This window comes from Phyllopteryx taeniolatus, chromosome 9 (assembly GCF_024500385.1).
Source record: "Phyllopteryx taeniolatus isolate TA_2022b chromosome 9, UOR_Ptae_1.2, whole genome shotgun sequence".
Classification (NCBI taxonomy): Eukaryota; Metazoa; Chordata; class Actinopteri; order Syngnathiformes; family Syngnathidae; genus Phyllopteryx; species Phyllopteryx taeniolatus.
In genome coordinates, this window is record NC_084510.1 from 21,914,471 (window position 1) to 21,935,509 (window position 21,039).

At 39.0% G+C, this 21,039-nt stretch overlaps 3 protein-coding genes across 5 annotated transcripts in view; 1 reads left to right on the plus strand and 2 right to left on the minus strand.

The window, feature by feature from the left end:
• Nucleotides 1–919: 919 nt before the first annotated feature.
• On the minus strand, nucleotides 920–7,066 carry brk1 (BRICK1 subunit of SCAR/WAVE actin nucleating complex). Its single transcript, XM_061785083.1, has 3 exons — nucleotides 6,908–7,066; nucleotides 6,391–6,473; nucleotides 920–1,412 (listed from the first exon to the last, which is right to left on the minus strand). Exons 1-3 carry the CDS (start codon nucleotides 7,023–7,025, stop codon nucleotides 1,386–1,388), a joined length of 228 nt encoding a protein of 75 aa, XP_061641067.1. The 5' UTR covers nucleotides 7,026–7,066; the 3' UTR covers nucleotides 920–1,385.
• Nucleotides 7,067–7,201: 135 nt separating this feature from the next.
• gpx1a (glutathione peroxidase 1a) lies at nucleotides 7,202–10,087 on the minus strand. Its single transcript, XM_061785082.1, is given in 3 exon segments — nucleotides 7,202–8,911; nucleotides 9,912–9,961; nucleotides 9,964–10,087. Coding segments are annotated over 3 exon segments (525 nt in total). The 3' UTR covers nucleotides 7,202–8,560.
• Nucleotides 10,088–10,413: 326 nt separating this feature from the next.
• LOC133483619 (testis-expressed protein 264) overlaps nucleotides 10,414–21,039 on the plus strand; it is a 28,410-nt gene continuing 17,784 nt past the window's right edge. Inside the window, exons 1-3 of one of the 3 annotated variants that reach the window (XM_061785081.1) lie at nucleotides 10,414–10,869; nucleotides 16,282–16,373; nucleotides 16,440–16,503. In XM_061785081.1, coding sequence (XP_061641065.1) covers nucleotides 10,615–10,869; nucleotides 16,282–16,373; nucleotides 16,440–16,503 — 411 coding nt within the window. In that variant the 5' untranslated portion in view covers nucleotides 10,414–10,614. Of the gene's footprint in view, nucleotides 10,870–16,281; nucleotides 16,504–21,039 lie in introns of all 3 variants that reach the window. The other 2 variants (XM_061785080.1, XM_061785079.1) reach the window with 2 other exon arrangements.

Sequence of the window (21,039 nt, forward strand, 5' to 3'; positions counted from 1 at the left end):
ATTCAATTTGTAATTAAACTATATAAAATTTTGGATATTGTTGCGCGGTCAAATGGTGCTATTAATTGCCACAAATACTATCCGACTCTTTCCTGAGTTAGTTCGGGGGGGGGGCGAGGGGGTCGAACAACAAAGGAAATCACTCATACCGCCATTTTGATTTCACAAACTCCCTCCAAAAGACAGGGAATTGTTCTGTTAAGTGCTTAATTTACAGCACAATAAAAATGCTCGAATCCAATGAAAATAAAGTATTCATCATTATCAATCTTTATTAAGAAATTTCACATCACATCCATAAGTATAAATGTAAAAAAATCGTCTCCACTATTTAAATTGAAATAACTCCTATTTTAGATTTCTTAAATTGATCACAAATGAAAAATTGTGAAGCTTTGACAAATACTATGTGATATAGATTTTCAAACAATAATTGTCACATAAATTGTAAATTAACCCCAACGTTCCATCTTAAATGACCCTTAACTTAACCTTTTTTCCTTTTCTTTCATCTTTGATGTCACAACTGCCAATAACCAGCCAGGGATATTACAAAACTGTAATTTTTCATTTTAGTAATACATTGAAATGTTCATCTAAGCCGTTGAGGTATCCTTGTGCAAAGCACTCCGGGACAAAATAACCGTGTTGTTCTTCTACTGTTCCTAAATTTGATCCCCCCCCCCCTGTAATAGATTGGTAACCTTTCTCTGGAGCAAGAATAACTGAGGATGATCATATTCAGCGTTTTAGATATTCCACAGTATATAGTGCTACGTTTGGATTGCTCCCCTCTTAGAAATGATTCTTTCTGTTGTCAGCAGTCTCCAAGTCAGATATTGACAGACCAAATAAGGAGGAAATACTTTGATTCATGCAAAAATAGTCGTCACAAACACCACACACACACACAAAAATCTACATTGGTTTCTTTTCCAACAATGTTTTTCTCATATTTTATTACAGTATTTAAATGTTGACACATGAGCAAAGAGTACACTGTACACAAAGTCCTTATTAAAGACTACACAACAAGACTTGTTTAACTTGGCACAAGAGGATGGTCCCCACTCATCAATTCTGTGCTGTGTAACTGACATGGTGTAAAACAAAAGTGACCCAACGAGACCTTTTGTTATCACAAGAACTAAAGTCCACAAAATGTTAAAAGCAAAGTTTTCCATGGGTATTGTTTTGTTTCTTTAAAATGCCATTAACAGACACTCAGTGGTGGCATCAGATAAAACAAGCAAAACTAGTGATACAATTTTAAAATGAGCGTCAAAAAGGATGGTGGAATCGATCACGCAAACTCCAAAAAATTAAGTGGGCCACTGGGAAATGGGAGGATATCATCAGGTTGCTTCAATTTTGCATGATGAGGTTTAAGTCAAGGTCTCTCCTTTTGTCACCTATAAAGACAGACAAATATATAAATATATGTGAAGGTAATATGGCACATTTAAAAACTACAAAGGAGTATTGTTACCATTGAAATGGAGGGGGAAGGAGGATAAAGTTGAACACACATTAAGATATAGATATTACAAAATTTTTGGGATTGTGAGGGGAGAAAAACGTTTTTGGTGATTATACGACAAGGTTGTAATACTACAAGTATAAAGCCATACTTCTACGAGCATAAGCACATACAGTGGAAGCTCTGTTTTTGTATGTCCTTGTTTTCGTACAATTAGATTTTCAAAAATTTCTTTCGCTGCATTTTTATCTTTGTTTTAGTACATCCTCTTAGTTTTCGTACAGTTGAAAACAGTCTCATCTGGCTGACTGCGTGACTAGGCCATTCATTTTCCAGAATCTAGCCCCAGACAAACCATCCAATCCGCATGCACAACTTAACTGAGTGTTTTGAGTCAGTGTCACCCTTTGTGTTCATCATAAACATATTGAAGGTTTTTTGTGCTTATTTATTGCGTGCATTTGTATGACTGTTCAATAAGTGCCATATTCTCCCGTGTGCTTAAGTCAGAAAATGTGTGCAGCTGCATGCTCTTCTGGCTGCACACAGTCTTCCATCAACTCAAATCTGTCATTTACACACCCACAAGCCAGGTAACGCACGACAGATGGCGCGACCCTAAAATGTGGCCGTTCTCTGTCAAATTTCTACCGTGGATTTATGCACTTTTCCTCTTCCACATTCCAGGGGCTGTTATAAGTCTAACGCCTTATGAAGGTGAAACATAATATTTTTTTTCAGTTAACTGCTGAAGACGGTCCAGCGGCGGATAACTCATGCTGACGGCGCAGGACACACCTGGCCCATAATGCTACCACCCAATGGCCATAATGTGCCCCTACCACATTATGCCAACGGCTGGACATCTGCATATCATATAAATTGGCAAAAAACATCGTCGCCAGCTGGCTTTTTTTCACCTCCATGTGATCGCATAGTTTTCCTCTTCAAACATTCGGAGTGGCACAATGGTGAGTGGTAATTTGAATGATTTGTTTTTATTTGATCTGTGTCGTTCGTCATGTAACTTGTCCGCGGTCTCTGGCACAAGTTGGTTGCAGGGCACACCCGCTTTCCTATTGATGGACTTCCAGACATGCATTTAGTCAAAAGCACAGTATTCTGATTACATTACTTTAATTTGAATTATTTCATAAAGAATAAAAAAATAAAATACATGCTCCCCTTCAAAGTGTAGTGTATTAATGACTGAGCGGGGTGCATGTCAGCAGAGCAACAACATGAAACATCTGCTACCAAAGTTATCTTCATATTTTAAATGTGCTCTATATGTTTCGAACAGATTTCTATGGCATTCAAACGTCTCAGGAAAACTACATGCTCCATGATTATAGCAAGCCTCAGACTTATATAAGTCACACCTCTTAGGGGGTTTGCGCATACATTTCCCGGTTACGCAAAGTGCATGGGCCAGAAGTATGGACAAGAGAATATACGTACCCGGAACGTGCACGAGCCAGGTGCATTAAAAAAAGACTTGAGAATATGGCCCAGAGTCACCATGGAGCCAAAATTACCGAGTATCAGCCCTTTGATAAAGAAAACGAGAAACACCAGAGAATTCAAGAAAGACCTTGGACCAAAGTACAAAAATGTAGGATTACATTTCCAAACAATAACCTCTGCTCCTCCCTCTCTCTGTCTTTCATACACCATCAAGAGTCTTCAATTAACTACATGCACCAGCCCCTGGAAGCCTTTCCATTTTCCGATCTTGACAGTAATTGACAAACTAGTATCTGGTTAGCTTACTGCTCTGTGCACAACAGCGGGAGACTGGACGAACACAAAAAAACAAGCGCTTCAACTGCCAGAAACATTTGTAAATGTAATGTGAGGGATCCTGTTAAGTTTCAGAAAACTGGCTGGCTCAAATGAGTATTGCACTGTACCATTTGCACCAGATCGAGCCACTATAATAGCGTCCTATACGTTGCGGGTAATACAATTAGGCTTCAATACGCCTTATATATGAAATTTAACAGCGTTTTAAGATACCAAAAACTTTCCAGCGATGTGTGCAGTGCGACTTCTTTGGGTGGGCAGAAGAGGATTTCTTTCTTCAGTGCACTCGGACAAAGATGCTCAACTAAGGCAGAAGTGCCATCATTTCTACTTTAGCATTTACAGGTCAAAGTATCTCTCAATGAAACGAGCACAGCATAATGTGTGTTTTTTTATTTTTTTAATGATATACCAGTAAAGTATTAAATGTTTTATTTATTCATGAACTTTATACATACCTTTTTACAATTCAGGACAATAAAATAGTAAAATTATAACATTTATATGCATTAGTGTCATGCTCTTATAGTGACTCAATCCGGTGCAAAGTGGCACACAGCAATGCTCAATTGAGACACCCACCATTTTCTGGTACTTAAAAGCATCTCTTACATTAGATTTACGCCTGTTTCTGGCAGTTGAAGCGCTGGTGTTTTTGTGTTCATCCATTGTCTTGCTATTGTGAATGGAGCAGGAAACTAAACGAATACTAGTTTGCTGATCACTGGCGAGATGGATGCATGTACTCCATTAAGGTAAAAGTGACGTTTAATGTTAGTTTATCATTTTCCTTTGTCGTTTACATTGATTTCACATTGTTTTCTGTATTGTAAACTTTTATTTCCCATGTGTATTTTTGTGTTAATAATTTTACGTGTCTTGGAACGGATTACTTGGATTTACGTTGTTTTTCTACAGTAAATACTACTTCAGTTTTCATACGATTCGGTTTTAGTTAGACTTTTTGGAACAGATTCATCATGCAAAACGAGGTTCCATGGTACTTGAAATAAGATTAGGACTGTTGGGGATCTTTACCTTTGTAATAGACTTTACACCGATTTGATTGGGCTGATCGGTATCGGACGATATTTAGCATTTTATGCTGATTGGCTTTAATGTCATAATTCGCCGAGCCGATGAATGACGTCATTGATCGGCTCCGCAAAAGACATTAACTCTGCATTGCCGCGTGCGCAGTATATTTGAATCCAAAAGCTAGTTTATTTTTAGCCTTGTCGCAAGTCTTTTGACGTAGTGTAGTAAATATCTGATGGCCAAAGAAGTTATTTATATAAAAAAAACAACAACAAAAAAACATTGGCGGTGTGTGACAGACAACACATCGGAGACAGGCAACAAGTAATGCCCGGATCAGACTAAGACACATTTGCTCTTTCACAATTGCACTGTCAGACTACTGCAATAAAATCTTGTATTCTGATACCATTGGGCTTTATATTGTGAACTCAAATGCGACCTTATACGCTCGTTACTGTGGGGACGACAACAAGAGTGGATCGCGTCGACTGTATTATAAAAACAAAATGCGGAAAAACGTGTGTTGGTGGTCACCGGTGCTCAGAATCAGAATCATCTTTATTTGCCAAGTATGTCCAAAACACACAAGGAATTTGTCTCCGGTAGTTGGAGCCGCTCTAGTACAACAGTCAATTTACAGAACACTTTGGAGACATAAAGACATTGACAAAAAACAATTGTGCAAAAAGATGCAGAGTCCTCTAGCACTTAGAGCAGTTCGAATGACTAATATCGCAATAGTCCGGTGCAATGACCATTGTGCAAAGGGCGCTGAGACTTCAAGGAGTGTATGCGGTTTAAAGTGACGAGTAGTGCGATAATCTGGGACAATGGTTGTGCAAATGTTACAGATACTCCTCAATCAGTGTGCAAATGGGGCAGATGCTACTCTGGCATGAGTGGCCAGTATATGCAAATAGTGCAGCATGGCGAGACAACTACAGCGAGTGCACGAGTAATACATAATTGGCCCCACAGAAATGTGACAACGAACTCAAGTCAAAAAATTGCCAGCTTGTTGTAATGGAATTATAAGTTAGCTGTTTAAGAAGTTGACAGGAGAGGACGTTCGTTTAAGGCTTGCTTGAGGTATGTTCACGTACTTTTAATACGATATGGCTCACAAGCAGGCAATAAAATGTTATGTAGCCTAGCAAGCGAGCGGTAGCACGAACGGTTGGACGTAAAGATGCCGCAGTTCTGTCGAATCATGTTTTAAAGTTTCGGTGTGGGTGAAGTAATTTAATTACAGTAAGTTTGCACCCATCATTTCTGTCATGTAATGTTGGTTTGACCTGACTGATTAGACTACACGATCTGACTAGAGCAGTGATTTCCAACCTTTTTGGAGCCAAGGAACATATTTTACAATTGAAAAATATCACAGCACACCAACAAACAAAAAGTGGATACATTAATTACTGTATTTACTTCCTGCTATCCAATAGAAGACCATTCATTTGTTCTGTCTGTCACTGCCTCAATGGCATAAATAGAGAGACAAAGATACATTATTTATTGTAAATATAATTTTTTGAGCAAGTACACAAGTATATACAGTAAATGAATAGATAATTTAAATAGACACGTTCCTCCATCTTGTGATCAGATCGGTGATCGGTTATTGTTTTTTTAAACTCGCTGATCGAGCCCCAAAATCCTGATCCCGTAAAGCCTAGTTTGTAACGGTTAAATTGACTCTCACACATCAACACCATCATTGATATGAATAATTTATGTGACTGTTTCCTTTGCAGAGAGAGAGAAAAACAAGGAGCGAAACCACCTGTTCTTTTAGGTTCGCTCAATCATGAAGCACAAATTACTTTTCAAAATATTTAGACATTACAATTACATGGCGGGTATGGCAAAGGAGACAAGTAGCGACTGCGACTGGTTCATTTAGGTTCGTGTGATAATTCTTAGTCACTCGTTAAAATTACTACGTTATTCTACTAATTGTAATTATTTTTTATTCTCAGACAGTCTAGCCCTAATACGCCTGTGTAACAGACAATGTAAAGCGCAAGTGTAATGCCACAAACACAACGCGTCATACTTACTCTTGCTTCAATGTATTCAATCCTCCTCTCCAAGGCTGTCAGCTTCTCATTGAGGGTAGCCAAACGGGATCGACATGACATGTCTAGGAGACGCAGATTAAAAAAAAAAAAAATCATCATTGTATGTAAAATATACATTAACCAAAACCACCATATTATGTAATTTTACACATTTTGAGCATACTTTTATGTAATAGCGTTTCTATTGAGTCAAGGCAAACGCAACTAGAGGAGCATTTTGGTCGCTGTGGTGCAAACAGGCTATTTACAGACAGTTAGGTTTAGGTATGATATAGCGTTTTAGGCTAGTATTAGTTAAAACTAGGCTACATAACAATACTCTAATATAGCTGGACATCGATGTTCCATGTTTAAGAATGACAATATGCACCCACAAGCTAGATAATGATGCTATCTGGGAGTGGCTATGAAGGACATCACCACCGAGCTAGCAAAACGACAGGAAAACCGAACTCCAATCATACACTGTAAACAAAAAAACAAAAAAAGCGTTTACCGAAAGAGTTAAGGAAGTCGGTAATTTTCTTGATGCTGCTCGTGATTACTTCGATGTACTCCCGGTTGGCCCAATCTTGGTGAATTTCTCGCTGCACTGGATCTTCCTGGCCGGCCATGTTGGACAAGTAAGAGTTTCACTTTACGTCAAGCTAGCGGCCAATGTGTAAAAAAGGAAGTAAGCCGGAAGACTAGATGAAAAATATAGACGTGCTAATTTTCGAGATATCAGGACATTTTATGTCCCTAAAATTGTTTTTAAAAGACGTACCGTTTAATTTAATTTAATTATGGAATTTAATTACTAGTGGTATTCTGCAAGTTGTATACCGGAAATGACTGATGTCGCATATGTCATGCTTTACATTAACACAAAGATTTAATGACGTTGGACTTAACCACAATTATTTTCCCATATTATGTTTTAATATAAACACTGACTTCATTGATACAGACAAAAAAGTTATAATAGAAAATACTGTGGTAGGCAGAATAGTGGACTCGTTGTTTGCGCATCTGTCTCACAGCTCTGAGGTTGTGGGTTTGAATCTGGGCCCTGGCCTTTCTGTGTGTTATTTGCATGTTCTTCCCGTCCTTGTGTGTTTTGAAAATTTTATTTTTAGATACTCCGGCTTCCTCTCACTTCCAGAAACATGCATTTCAGGTTCACTGAAGACCAAATTGTCCATAGGTGTGAATGAGGCTGAATGCTTGTTTGATACAGTATGTGCCTAAATGGCGACCAGTTCCAGGGTGTACCCCACCCCCTCGCCCAAATGTCCAGCTCACCCATGACTCAGTGAGGATAAGTGCAATAAAAAATGGTTGGATGGAACTCAAAATAAATTTGTGATGGTGTCCCTAAGAACTGGGCATTATATCTTTGTAACGGTATACTTTTATATACTGTAGGTTGTTTTGTATCTTGTGCAGGTGTACCCATTTAAAAAAAATATTAGACCACTTTTTTTTTTCAATCTTTTGTTCATTTAAATGCCTGGTACCACAAACAGTGTATTACAGTACCTGAAGAATACAATGAACATGATAAAAATGCAGCTTATTCCATAAGCCTTTATGTCCTGTTTGACCTGCTTACGTTCACAAGTAATTGTATTCTTAGTGATTTTGGTTATCAAGAAAACTATGGAAAATGGTGAGATATCAGCTCTTAAATAAAAAACTTGAGTTATTTTTTTTTTTAAATTGTATTTGTCCAAACAAATGTATCTTTCGTTGTATCAGGCATTAAACATAAACAAGAAACGGAAGAAACAACGGTGGTCGAATAAATGTTTCCATGACTGTATGTACTTGTATGCATTGTAAACTAGACAGTAATGATTTAAAATGTTTATTATTATTATTTGAATCATTTTATGATATCAGCCTATGCCGTGGCCAAATCAGTCTTTTACATATTCATCAGAAACTCCCCATTCAAAAACGGTTTCAAGGTGTATCATCATTGGGTAAAATGACTACTGTAGCCATGATGTATTGCTAATGTCATTATATTTTTAAGGAGGTTGTGGATTAAACTGCCGATGGAGCACATAAAAGACACAAATACAGAAGTGTGACTACTTACTATGAAACTTATTACTAAACTGGTAAAACTTGATAACTCACAACAAGCCAATTGGAGTGCACTTTACTTAACATGCTTAAGCAGCTCTTTAATATCTGTTTATATGTCAATGGTGGGAAACTTCCTGCTGTAGTGCTTATAAGGTTGCCCATCTGGACCAACCAGAAACTTCTCAAAGTTCCAGGACACATCACTGCGACCGACAGGACTCCAAATGATCAACTTTGGATCTGTCATGAGAGCCATGATATCATCAGAAGGGAACGGAAGCTTTTCTTTCAAAAAGACAAACAAGGGGTGGGTATTCTTTCCATTCACTTCCACTTTCTCCAGAAGCTGGAACTTCGGTTCAAAGCCATTCCCTGGATGGACATGCTTAAGTGACCGTAGGATCTCTTCATTTTTGCAGTTTTCCTATGATTTAAAACAAAACAGAACATTAAATGCAATGCACATCATGTCACAAATGCGTCTTAAGCGTGTTTGGGTGTCTGAAAACCATTACTTGTATTAAAATGAAATTAAATTAAAATGATCATTGTTAAACTTTAAAGAGTATCAATTACAAGGTTCGGGCAAGAGAAGTCAAAGCAGCTTTATTTATATAGTATTGCAGTTCATACACAAGCTAACTCAATGTGCTTTACATGATTAAAATCATTTAGGAACAAAGAGCAAAATACATTTGAAAACAAGGTACAGAAATAAAAATACAGCTTCCTAAAAATTATTAAAAGAACATACAGTGCAAGTTATGAATTCCATTCTTCTCGAATCCCATTCATTTTGTACAGTGCTTGTACTTTGTTAGGGCCGCATGTAAGCGGGAACCTCTCCCAGCGGACTTTGGGCAAGATGCGAAGTAAATGTTCATTATGATCATGAAAGTAGAATATACATGATCAAAATAGCTCATTTTATCAAATAACAATGGAAAATTAAAACCATGTAAAAATGCTTTAGTATCAACATTTATTACACAAACTGTAGTCAGCAGAGCAGTGTGTGGGAGATGCCAATATTGCGTTCATCTAATGAAAAAATAAGGCATAAAATAAAGGAAACACATTTAAAACTCATTCACTGCCAGCCTTCCCAGTTAACATGGATATTTGACTTCTAAAGCCGTCAATGGCAGTGAATGTGTTTTAAATGGCTAATCATTGTACTGGTATGTGTGCAAATGTTTGCAAACTAACAATAAGAGTTTTCATTATTCTGCTCCTTTTTCATGATGACTGAGTGATACTGATGAGGACACTTTGTGGTAATATTTGACCCTGACAGTGTTTAAACCAGCACAGAAGGCCTTTGCTGGCCCTGACAGCCACCCCAGTGATGAAACGCGCCTAAAAAAGAAAAGTTGATCGTCATCATTAATGACACATCAGACAGAAGAGTTCTTCCTTCCTACCTGATGTCCAAACTGATTGCAGGGTACACCCAGAACGACGAGGCCTTGAGTGTTGTCGTTCCTCAAAGTGACGCCACATTCTCAACGAGGACCACCTTCCCTTTCAGTGAGGAGAAACTCAAGATTTCTCCACTCAGTAACTTCGCTGTCAGGTCATAAAACCGTCTCGCAGCCATTCTTATTCAGCAAGTGGAGTTTGTTACAAAAAATAAATAAATAAATTAATTAATTAATTAAAGGGAGGTTTTCTTTTACTTACTTCAAGCGGGTCCAGTTAATGTCAACAATCCAATGTTTATATGAACCTGAAGGAAAAGGAGCAGCCAGTCACAGTGTACCTCGTTTGTACTTGTCGACTGTGTTGCACCATGAAAGCGATTTTTAATATTAAACGTTACAAAAGTAAAAAAATAAATAAAATTCATTTGAAAAAGTGTGGTTGGTTTTGGTGACGCCGTCAACAATGGCCGCGTTTAAAACTATTAACCCCCCAACCCCCATTTATTGGCTCAAATGGTACATTCCAGGAAGTTCCATTCATCGTGCGACCCAGGTGGTTTGATGATCGCTAAACATCAAAAGTTCTGTATACAGAGGATGAGTGAAAATTCCTGCGTCTATTCAGTTGTGGCTTTCTCCAACTCTGTTTTAACAGTTGCGAATATACAAAAGTTTTTAAAACGTTATCCCGCTTGTCATTGTTATGTCTGAGTGGATGAGTCTGTGTGTGGCTGTTAGCTTGTTCGTCACTCTTTCGCTACTAGCAGGTTACTTTTTGTACTCCGGACTCCTGTCAGATATTATCATATTAACCGGCTCTCCTCCTATAAAAAAGGTGACGTTCGTCTACAAGTTTAAAGAAGGACCGTATAAAAAATGCTTTGATCTGTTTAAAGAGGCCAACAGTATCGGACCAGAGCTTTCTTGCATCGGAATATTCTACGATGATCCCAAACAGGTAAGCAAAACACTCATAATTATGAAGACGAGGGATATTTATATCATGATTTTAGTTTGAAGCACTTCACCTCAAAAGTGGTGGATTGAAGTTATTAAAAGTCTAGCAATACATGGGTTTGGTCGCTAGATGGCGACAACACATTTATCTAAACAACACAGTAGCAGAAGGGTACAGTAATAATTTCCATTTACAGGATGTTCAATAATTAGATAAACACGAAACAATACATTGGAATTAGTGCATGACATAAATGTATATGATAAATACATAGTCCATCTCGGAATAATATGAATTACTTAACGTTTAATTAGCAGTTTGAGAATGTTGACTTATTGTGCTTTTATTTAAGTGTTGCATAAGCACATTTGGAGATTGTGTGTTAAGATGTAGATTCTAACCAAATACATGCTGCTGTTTGGGCCGCTTGGACGTGTAGCTAAACCGCAGCATAATTTAACATCTCGAGGGAGAGACAATCAATATTTCTGACCCTCAATCATGATGTTTTTTCTTTGAGGTTTAGGGTTTAAATCTCGACTCTGGCCTTGTTGTGTGGAGTTTGCATGTTCTCCCATGCTTGCATGGGTTTTCCACGGGTATGTAGGCTTCCTCCCATGTTCCGAAAACCTTGCATGTTAGGTTCATTGAAGACTAAATTGTCCATAGGTGTGATTTTGAATGTACCCTGCAACTGGCTGCCGAGCATGCAGTCTAGGGTGTACCCCGCTTCTCGCTCAAAGTCAGCTGGGAAAGGCTCCAGCTCACCTAGAAAAAGCACTGTAGAAAATGGATTGATGGATATTTTTCTACTGTTTAGATTGACCCTAATGAAACCATTGTTATATTAAGGAATATTGTGAAATTAAAGCAAGAGATTTTGATATCTCAATATCAGGTCTCTGTTAAACAATCTCCATTTTCTTTTTTTTGTTTTTTTTTGTCACTCCCTGTTGCCCCGAAAACGGGTCATCAAGGGAAGCATCCAAATCATCTGTGCTTAATCACTGCGTGTGTCGTAAACTAGTAGGCTAACCTCCACATTAGAGCACTACATATACAATTTAGTGGGGTGGAATTGTTTGAGATCTTTTCCTACCTTCTGTTTATGAGAGCTTATCCAAACATACTGTACCTGAGACTGTGCGCAGCAGGCAATAATATCTGTTGGAACCGCTCCTGATACCTAATCTTACACACGCTCTGCAGTCTTCCAACTCATGTGGTGCTGTTTTCCCACCTGTGAGTCCACCAGATGTACTTCTATTTCCAATAGGCTTAATCCAAACCAAACTACAAATGTAGAAAGTAGAAACACCTTACCTTGAAATGGTAAATGGAAACTGTTAGATAGATCACAGCAAGCAGGAGTTTGGTGGTGGATGTAATTTGTAAATATTCTTCAAAAAGAGTCTTCAATCTGCTTGTTGCCACTGTCAAACTTTACATTTTGTATGTAAAACAACCACATAGCCTCTGCTCGCTTCCAGTGGGAAACAGCGTAGGCACACAGGTGAACAATTAGCATCTAGGTGGCAGTGTTGTTAACCTCTAAGCAGCAGATTTATGAACACAAATGGTGCAGCAACACTTGCAGACGCTATAACAGCTCACAGGCATATATTACTTATCCTCTGTGAAGAATGACTAATATTACGATCACACTGAGAAGCCAAAAGAGGAGCTGAGCCTCCATTTCAGTATGTATATCTTAAACTGGCCCCAGGTGGCCAAGGCATTGGAAAGTGTGACAAGAGCTGTTTAATTCTTTTTAATTATAGTTGTTAATAACTGTATGTAGCATAGAGTGCTATTTTTCTCATTAAAAAAACATGAAACAACTTTTGAGGAGGAGGCTGGAGCAAATTAATGGCATTACCATTCATTTCAATGGGGAAAATGTGTTTTGAGATACGGTTTTTGAGTTACGAGCTCGGTGAAGGATTGAATGCAAGCAATACAATGAATCTCAATGCACCACTGTATACCCGAACCCCTACCCAAACTAGACTTGCACTATACCCGGAATTAAGTGGGTGTCTTTCCGACTTGCTCTTGCCCTTCCTTGTCTTACGTCTTACTTTAAAAGAGGCAACACAAGCAAGTGGGAATTTCGTGGCAAGAGTCAGTTTAAGAATATAATCGCCTTTATTATTGTAGCGTGTTACTACAATTGTGATAGTCGGTCACGTATTTGTTGCCCACTATGATCTGAGCTGTCTTTTACAAGTTGCGGCACCTTTCAAATGGCTCAGACATAGAATCTTCCTTGCGCAGTCTTAAATCCTTTTTTCAAAAGCAGACAATTAGGATAGAATTGGGTGCTGGCACTGTAACGTCTCAGCCAAGTCCTGATTTAAGTTCAAATAATTGGTGTAATGATCTCAGCTCATTAGTGTCCAAGCTGCTGGAAGCTTTCAGTCCTAGACAGGAACCCCAGAGAGTGCTCTCAAATAGGAGGACTCCTATTTGGTGTCTAACTGGGGAGACACTGGCCATTGATGTTTGCGGTGAGAAGAATTTTCAAAAGGTGCAGCTGACAGAGGAGAAGTGTCTGAATAACTACTCTCATCTGCTGACTTGTTTTTCCCATACCCCTTTCTCACGTTTGCCACCGTTAGTTATTTCCTCTGTGGAAACTGAAGACCTCAACAAGGACTTAAGTTGGTCTTGTGATGGTTGCCATGGATACAGGGCTGGAGAGGCTCTTTTTGTTTCTTCAAAAAGCGATCACATATTCTGGGCCCTGCTCATGAATTCCTTCTCCCTCGTAGCTCTTCAGTTTCTAGCGGTGTTTCCCTGACCTAATGTGGCCTCTTCTCTGCCATGCGGTTTACTTCATCCTCTAAGAAGGTGTTTACATTCCATCCATGTTCCCATAAGCGATCAGTGCCAGTGTTTTGTCATACATTGTCTTCATTAAAATCACTGTTGGTAAGATGACAATTTTGAACGTTTCAACAAGCTACGCTGAGGTCATAACATGGAGATGCGAATTAATGCAGCTGCTATCCTTTGTGGAGGCTGATGAAATGGTCGACAATCTCGCTAATACTGTCTCTGACAGAAAGTCCATGTGAAACTACTTTATATGCCAGTGAATAGTTTGCCTTTCTCCTGCAATTGCCTCACTAGCAAATCTCAACATAAATCATAAAACATTTTAATCCTATCCCAATAGTCATTTGTCCGCCACTGAATTGTTGTGTGTGCAGAACAAGAGTCACTATTGTATTTGAAACGTCCATCTATCCATTTTCTGTCCTTTATCCTGTTCAGGGTCAGAGGGAAGTTGGAAACTGTCCCAGCTTACTTTTGGGAGAGAGGCAAGGTACACCCTGTATTGATCGACAGTCAATTAGTTTTTCATAATTATTCACTTTCAATGCGATGCAGTGAATTCCCCCCCCCCCCCACACACACACTTCAAAGGTATGTGATTTGAAGATAAAGTAGGTGAATTTACACTAAGTTTTAAAAACCCTTTTTATTTAAACACATTTTTGGATTGGCATGAAAAGTAAAAGCGTGAAAAATAAAATTCACCCAATGAACTCTCCCTTGGTGAGATGAAAGACATGCTAAGGACGAAATGTCTCCCCCTATGTGGCAGTGACCTGCAGTTGACCTCTTCTTTGGCCAACGTTGGCAGTGTCTTTTGGCCCAAATTCATGCAAAGGCTTAAATTCATTGATTTTATTCTTACTATGGACATTTAGGTTTCTTACCATACTAGGCTTATCAACCTAAATGATGCACATAGTGAAAGACACTTTCAATAATAGATAATAAAATCAATAAATAGCAAGTTATACTTTAAGATCAATCTGGCAACACTCTTCTGCCACGTGCAATACAAATGTCTTTCCCCCCCCCCCCTTGGTGGCAGTAGTAGTAACAGTGAACAGCACTATTTGAGATTTTAAAAAGAGTTTAAGTACAATTCTGAATGTCCTTAAAGGTATATAAAATTGCAGAATCCAAGTTTTCGCACCCCTTGAAATGGTGTCTCTCACCTCTTGGAACCTTGTTGACAGAGTAAATAATTTTGACTGTGAATACATTTTAGAAATATGTAATTGGTAACCCTCTGACAAATCACTGCGACTGTTACCTGTCAAACATGATCTATTAGGGTTGGGGGCGGGAGATTGTTTCACTGTAATGTGACGATTTTGTGTGGTTGGGACTGTGGAATAATACATTGTCTGTAGCTCCTGTTGACTTGCATATAGAAAATTCAGCAGAGTTGATGGAGGTTGAGGTGTCCAAAAGCATGCAAATTAAAGTCATGATATCTACACAGGGGAAGTAAATTTGCTTTGCAGCCGGACAAACCAAGTACTTAAATATTATTTAAAATAATCTGTGTTTTTCAAAAAGTGGATTAAACAAGATTGCATTTGTAACCATGCTAAATCCACACACATGGTCTCTGGTTTAGATGCATGCAGAGAGGCAAAACAAACCGCTATTTTTTTTTTCTTTCTGTATTCCCTACATGTAGTCCTGCGGTTATCGATAAATCCAGTTGGCTGTGAGTTCCCACTGTGAGCTCCAAAAACATCCATCCTCGGTGTCAAGAATGTGTGTGTGCAAAGTTGGATCATTCATGAGCAGAATATGTAACACATTAATCTAACCAATCTTAATATTTCACAAGGTGTTTGACACATTATATCTTAGTTTAGGAAGAGTCTCTTGCGTCACGTGACATACAATCATTAGTATTGATTTGGAACAATGATTAGATGTTATGTTGAGATTGCTTCTGATAGTGCCTTAAATGCTTACAGCTCCTTGTCCATACTTTTAGTTTTGATGCTTCCACTAAAAAGGCATGAGTCACATATTATTTAAATGAACTGTATTTTCGGGAGCTTAAAAAACGTGATTCAAAATGGAGATCAACCCATAAGTGTTTTTTTTCCAGGGTTGATAACGATCCCTATTATAAGTAGTCAAAGAGGCTGATAACCAATATTTGGAGCAGATATTAATTTACAGTAAAAGGCAAAATATTGTCAAGAGCAAGAAGAAAATTCGCATTATGGCAGGGTGTGAAGAACATCAATGTGATAGGTTCTTGGACAAATCACTGTAGTTTATTTATTGTGTACTTCTAGTGGCACTCAGCATACTTGGATGTCCCAAGAGGGTTCATTTGTTTAGAGCATCTTTTTTCCCCCTCGACGTAATTGGCACCAGGGTGCTCCGAACGCTCAGAATTTCCAAATATTATAATTAGAGCTCTAATTAATGAGCATATTTTCTCTAAAAATGTGTCACCTGGCTGACGATCCAGAAAATATTTATGTTGTCAGCAAAGCAACCGTTCTCAAAATACATGCTGCCTGTGCACGTTCTGTTTTAATGATCCTCCTTATCCGGCTGTGTTTATTTAATTCAAAGGTGCCTGGACCTCAGTGCCGCTGTGCTGTCGGGAGTATAGTGAGCGAAGGGGAGGACAAGGCTGACGAGGAGCTTCTGAAGCGCTACGAGACGTCTGGCTTTCATGTTTTCTCCTTTCCTGAAGTCACACACGTAGTCACTACCTCCTTCCCCCACAGGACCATTTTGTCTATCCTCCTGGGAATAAAAAGAGTCTATCCACGGCTAGAAAGCTACATCAAGGTATTTTGCTTTTTGCACCCATCCGTAACACAATCTGCCTTCTACTGCCTCAGAAATATTGCTGGAACCTCAGGCCTGCTCATGATATGGCACATATGACTGTGAGGTTGGAAAAAGGCCCAAAACACAACACATTCTGTTAAGCCCAAAATTATTCATTGGCAACATTGGCAAACTTGAGTTTGCCAAAGTTTAGTTTTGTTTAGGTTGTGATTCGATAATATTGATTTAAATACTTTGATGTCGATTCAGTAAACAGGAGAAATACACAGAGTACCTGTCACCTCACATTTTTGAGCAGTAAAACATCTGAAAATTGACAAAAGACCTTATTTTTGTCTATATCCTGTGGTTCAGAATTACACAGAATCCAATTTTACCATAAATGTCAATTTTAAAATGTTGAAGGCACTGGTTTCACGCCACTGCTGATTGCTTTGGTCACCATTTTGTTTTTGCTTGGTCATCATACGATGCAAATCACACTCATAACTCACAACTTGCTCAGGAGTTGTGAAGGTCGTATTTAGGTAATGCATTAAACTTATTTATTGTACCGTATGTGTGCAGTCAACTGGAGGGCAAAAGAGAGAAAAGAAAGTGAACAATCTTTTTATCACCCTATGATTAAGGGCCTTACTACTGTAGGTGCTCCTTAAGGGATCCTGTGTAAATGAGTCATTGGGTTGTGCTGACTTGTGTGGCTATTGTTTAATTATGCAGTGTGCTCAGAACAGGTGGCAGCACCACACGTTGTCTTCAGTAGCACTGCTTGTGTCGGAGGAATGTTGGCTTGGGTGCTGTCTGGCTGCCTCCGCCATCTGTTTGGATGCTGTGTAAAGCTGGCTGCCCTCCAGTGGCACTTAGACTGTCTAAGAGGTCAACGTACACAACCGGTCATCAAACTGGCCATCGGTCTTCTTCTTCACCTAATTACATCACAATGTGATCTTTGATTTCCGTCACATAGCTCAGCTGTCTTTTTTATTTTTTTATTTTTTTTAAGTCTATCTTATCCACCTGTGACCCGGAGATTTTGTTTGTGACTTATAACATTGATTGTCGTTGCAAGGTATTCCTCCACTGGACATACCATTCAATGGTGGACCCCAATTATTAGAGGGTGTGCACTCTTGTGCAACTCAGTTTGGTTTTGCTGTTCCTCTTTGAAAGATTAAAAAATAATAATAATTTAATCGACTTGTACATGTTATAGATCCCATTAATGGTGGAATTTGAAATGTTTGATCTTGGTCTATTGTTTTTATATCACAAAAACCCGGCATTGGAACAGGGGTGTGTAGGCCTTTATAGTCACTGTAGGCTGTCGCTATTCCCAAAACCAAACTATTGCGGTTGGCATGCAGAAGAGCTAATATATCAACAGTCTTCCCCCAGAGCTGCAGATCGTCCTTTTAACCAAGATGTGGGTCACATTTAGCAGAACCAGATGAATAACACGGTCCGTTCTGAGCTAGTTTCTCTTGAATAAAGCATGCAGTTGATGTCTGACGCGTTGAATATCCCAAATGGTGAGACCTTTTCAAAGCAGCTCATCAGCATTTAGCAGATCTGGCTTGCCACGGCAGGATGATTTCTCGCTTTCAGATGCATTGTTTTGCCGCCCTGTGGTCAGGCCTGATATTTGCCTAGTCAGCCCATCGATCAGCCCCAGAGTCTTTTCTTCTGTGCCTTACCCCTCAAGTGGTAAGCTTCATCACAGATGCGGCAGTGTCTTGAGATTTGATTGGTGCGCGGTGGCCGGGCCTACAGACCTGTAATGTGGACTGGAGTGGGAAGATAATATTGCTGACATTCACAGAGATCTAAAGGTTTGAGGAAGGCAGACTATGGAACATTTGTTTGCTCGAGGGCACTAAAAGTTGATTGCCAGCACTGAGCTTCCGTGCTGAATATAAAGCAAGTTTACCTTTGTTCCTCAATGCTCTCCTTATTTTTAGCAACCGACAGACATGGCAACATGCTCATGAAGCATCACAAAGTGCTGCCTCTTGCATTTTCGTCTTAGGCTTGCCACTATGGCAGACCAGAATGGTGCAATCCAGAGCACATCTGCTTGTCCTCGGGGCTTATGAAACATGCAGACGCTTGGCTATGATGTAAATTCAGAAAGGTCAGAGAAGGTCATGGGGTTTTGTACTTTGGACAAAGAGTTGATGCTGGGCGATATAATGCCCACACTAACGTGAGCATAATTAATCAACACACAAATTCTTAACTTCTTCTCAGTTGTTTAGCTTCATTTATTATGGCCATCCCTAGCTGAGTATACTGTATTTCTAACCACTTATGAATAGCCTTTTTCTTTTGCTGTTGTTTTTTGTTTTTCTGGATTACTTGGAACTAAATGTAATCAAATTTCAAGCCACAAAACCAAATTAGTGTTCACTCTTTTATGGAGAATGTTGGATCACAAGCCTGCGAGCGAACGCATCCCACCAGAGGCTCTACGGAGTTTGCACGTTCAAACATGACTTTCGTCTCCAGGCATCTGGGACTCTACTGTTGGTGTTAAATGTCACATCTGCATTTGATTGATCCCATTTAAACTTTACCCTGTCGCTCTGAATCAAGATCATGTTGCTGAGTGCGCTTATAATTTAAGTTAGTTCTTTTTAGATGTGGGACTAATTGTTTAGTGTCACGGGCGATCTAATCAATCAAGTGAAATGCACGTTAAAAGCGCTTTTAAAAGCTTTAAGCTGCCGCCATAATGCTATTTGAGTGCTGTGTTCGATGTGATCCAGTAAAGTATCTTGTCACTTGGAAGTATTAGATTTAGGTTTGTCCTGTATGTTGCAGGTGTTGCACACTTTTTACGGTGGCTTGTTCAAATGTCGTTAGGGTGTGAAAAAAGTCCACAACACTCATTAACTTCTTGATCCAAGATTAGCTCGCTGACAAATTAGAGGCACTTCGTATGATGGTACATTAGAGTTGTGGGATATAGTATCGTATATAAAACGTCCATCGTATGATATAACGGTATATTGTTGTTGTTTTTTTTAGTTTATTGGCAACATGTACATACATTAATCAATATAAAAATACATGCTCTTTCTGTAAAGCCAGCTAAAATATTCCAAACATCTGCAAATTTTGCAGGTGCTTGGTGAGATAGGCATGCAAATGAACTGAGTTTGTGTGTGTCCTCCATCATCCATTTTCTGTGGCAATTATCCTCATAGCCTGTCCCAGCTGATTTCAGGCGAGAGGCTGGGTGTACACCATGGACTGGTCGCCAGCCAATAACAAGCCACATGGCCAGTCGCATTCACATTCCCACCTAAGGAAAATTTTGTCTTCACTGATGCATGTTATTGGCATGTGGCAGGAAGCCAACATGCCCAGAGAAAATCAAAGCAAGCAAGGGCAAAAAAGCAAAAAAGCAAAGCAAATCCCCACACAGGAAGAGTGGAGCCCAGATTCTAACCCCCAGCCTCAGAACTGCAGGTGGATGTGCTAATCACTAGCCCCACTGTACCACCCTCAAGGGTTTTTGTGAATAGCAATGCAAGAGGCAATTTTAAACCATTCAAGTATAAGTGCGCCAGGGATGGGGTCCTTTTAACCAAGGTGTGTGGGGCTTAAGCGGACAAACTAAAGAAAATTGTGTAGATAAAGAGGGGGCTTAGGAATTAACTGCTTTATTCAGGTCACTGACTTTCAGGCAGTCCCTTTTCGTATTGTCATAGCTGAACACGTCAATGAAGAGGGACTTGCTGCTTGAGTGACACCTGGATTGGTCATACTGGCAGTGAGTTCTGTCACTCATTGTCTTATGCCCCTTTAGGGCTTTTATATGAAATGAAGACCATAGTATATCTTTTGGTTCAAACCATATAACAAAAAATAATTTATTAGGACCGTGCTGAGATTTTAACACCCCCACTCATAGCTGAAGTATCATCAAATATGGGCTGCAGAGAATCTAACTGATGCAACTTCCTGTGAACCATGTGACATTTTTCAGAGAGTAATCCCTGTGTTAGGGTAACAGGACTGAACGAAAACCCAAATTAGATTTTAAACTAAATTATTGTTTTTTTAAAAGAAAATACACTTAAAGTATAGTTTGGATAAGGATTAACGTCTAATTTTAGGAAGCCAGGACAGGCAACAAATGCTATTTTTCTAGTGTTTAGCTGAGTTTGAATTAATCTTTTAAATTGTATTTGTTAAATATGCAATCAGATGAATGTGAGGTGGTTTGAACTCTAATACAGAACAGATATTTGCAGATGGGTCTTCAAAACTGACACTCTAGTCCAGTGGATTGGCTTGACCATCCATGTCATGTTAAATCCAAGCTATGTGACAACATCCTTTCTTCCTTTAGTGTAATACCTGAATTATACATTTACTTGACTTTCTAGGGAAAGAAGTAACCTGTCAAGCCATACTGTATGGTTTTACCAAGGGAGATCAGAATTATCTTATTTCTAAAAATACATTGCAAAATTTCATTTGTTTATCTAAAGGAGCATGACGCACTCACAGTAGATTCCCACAGAT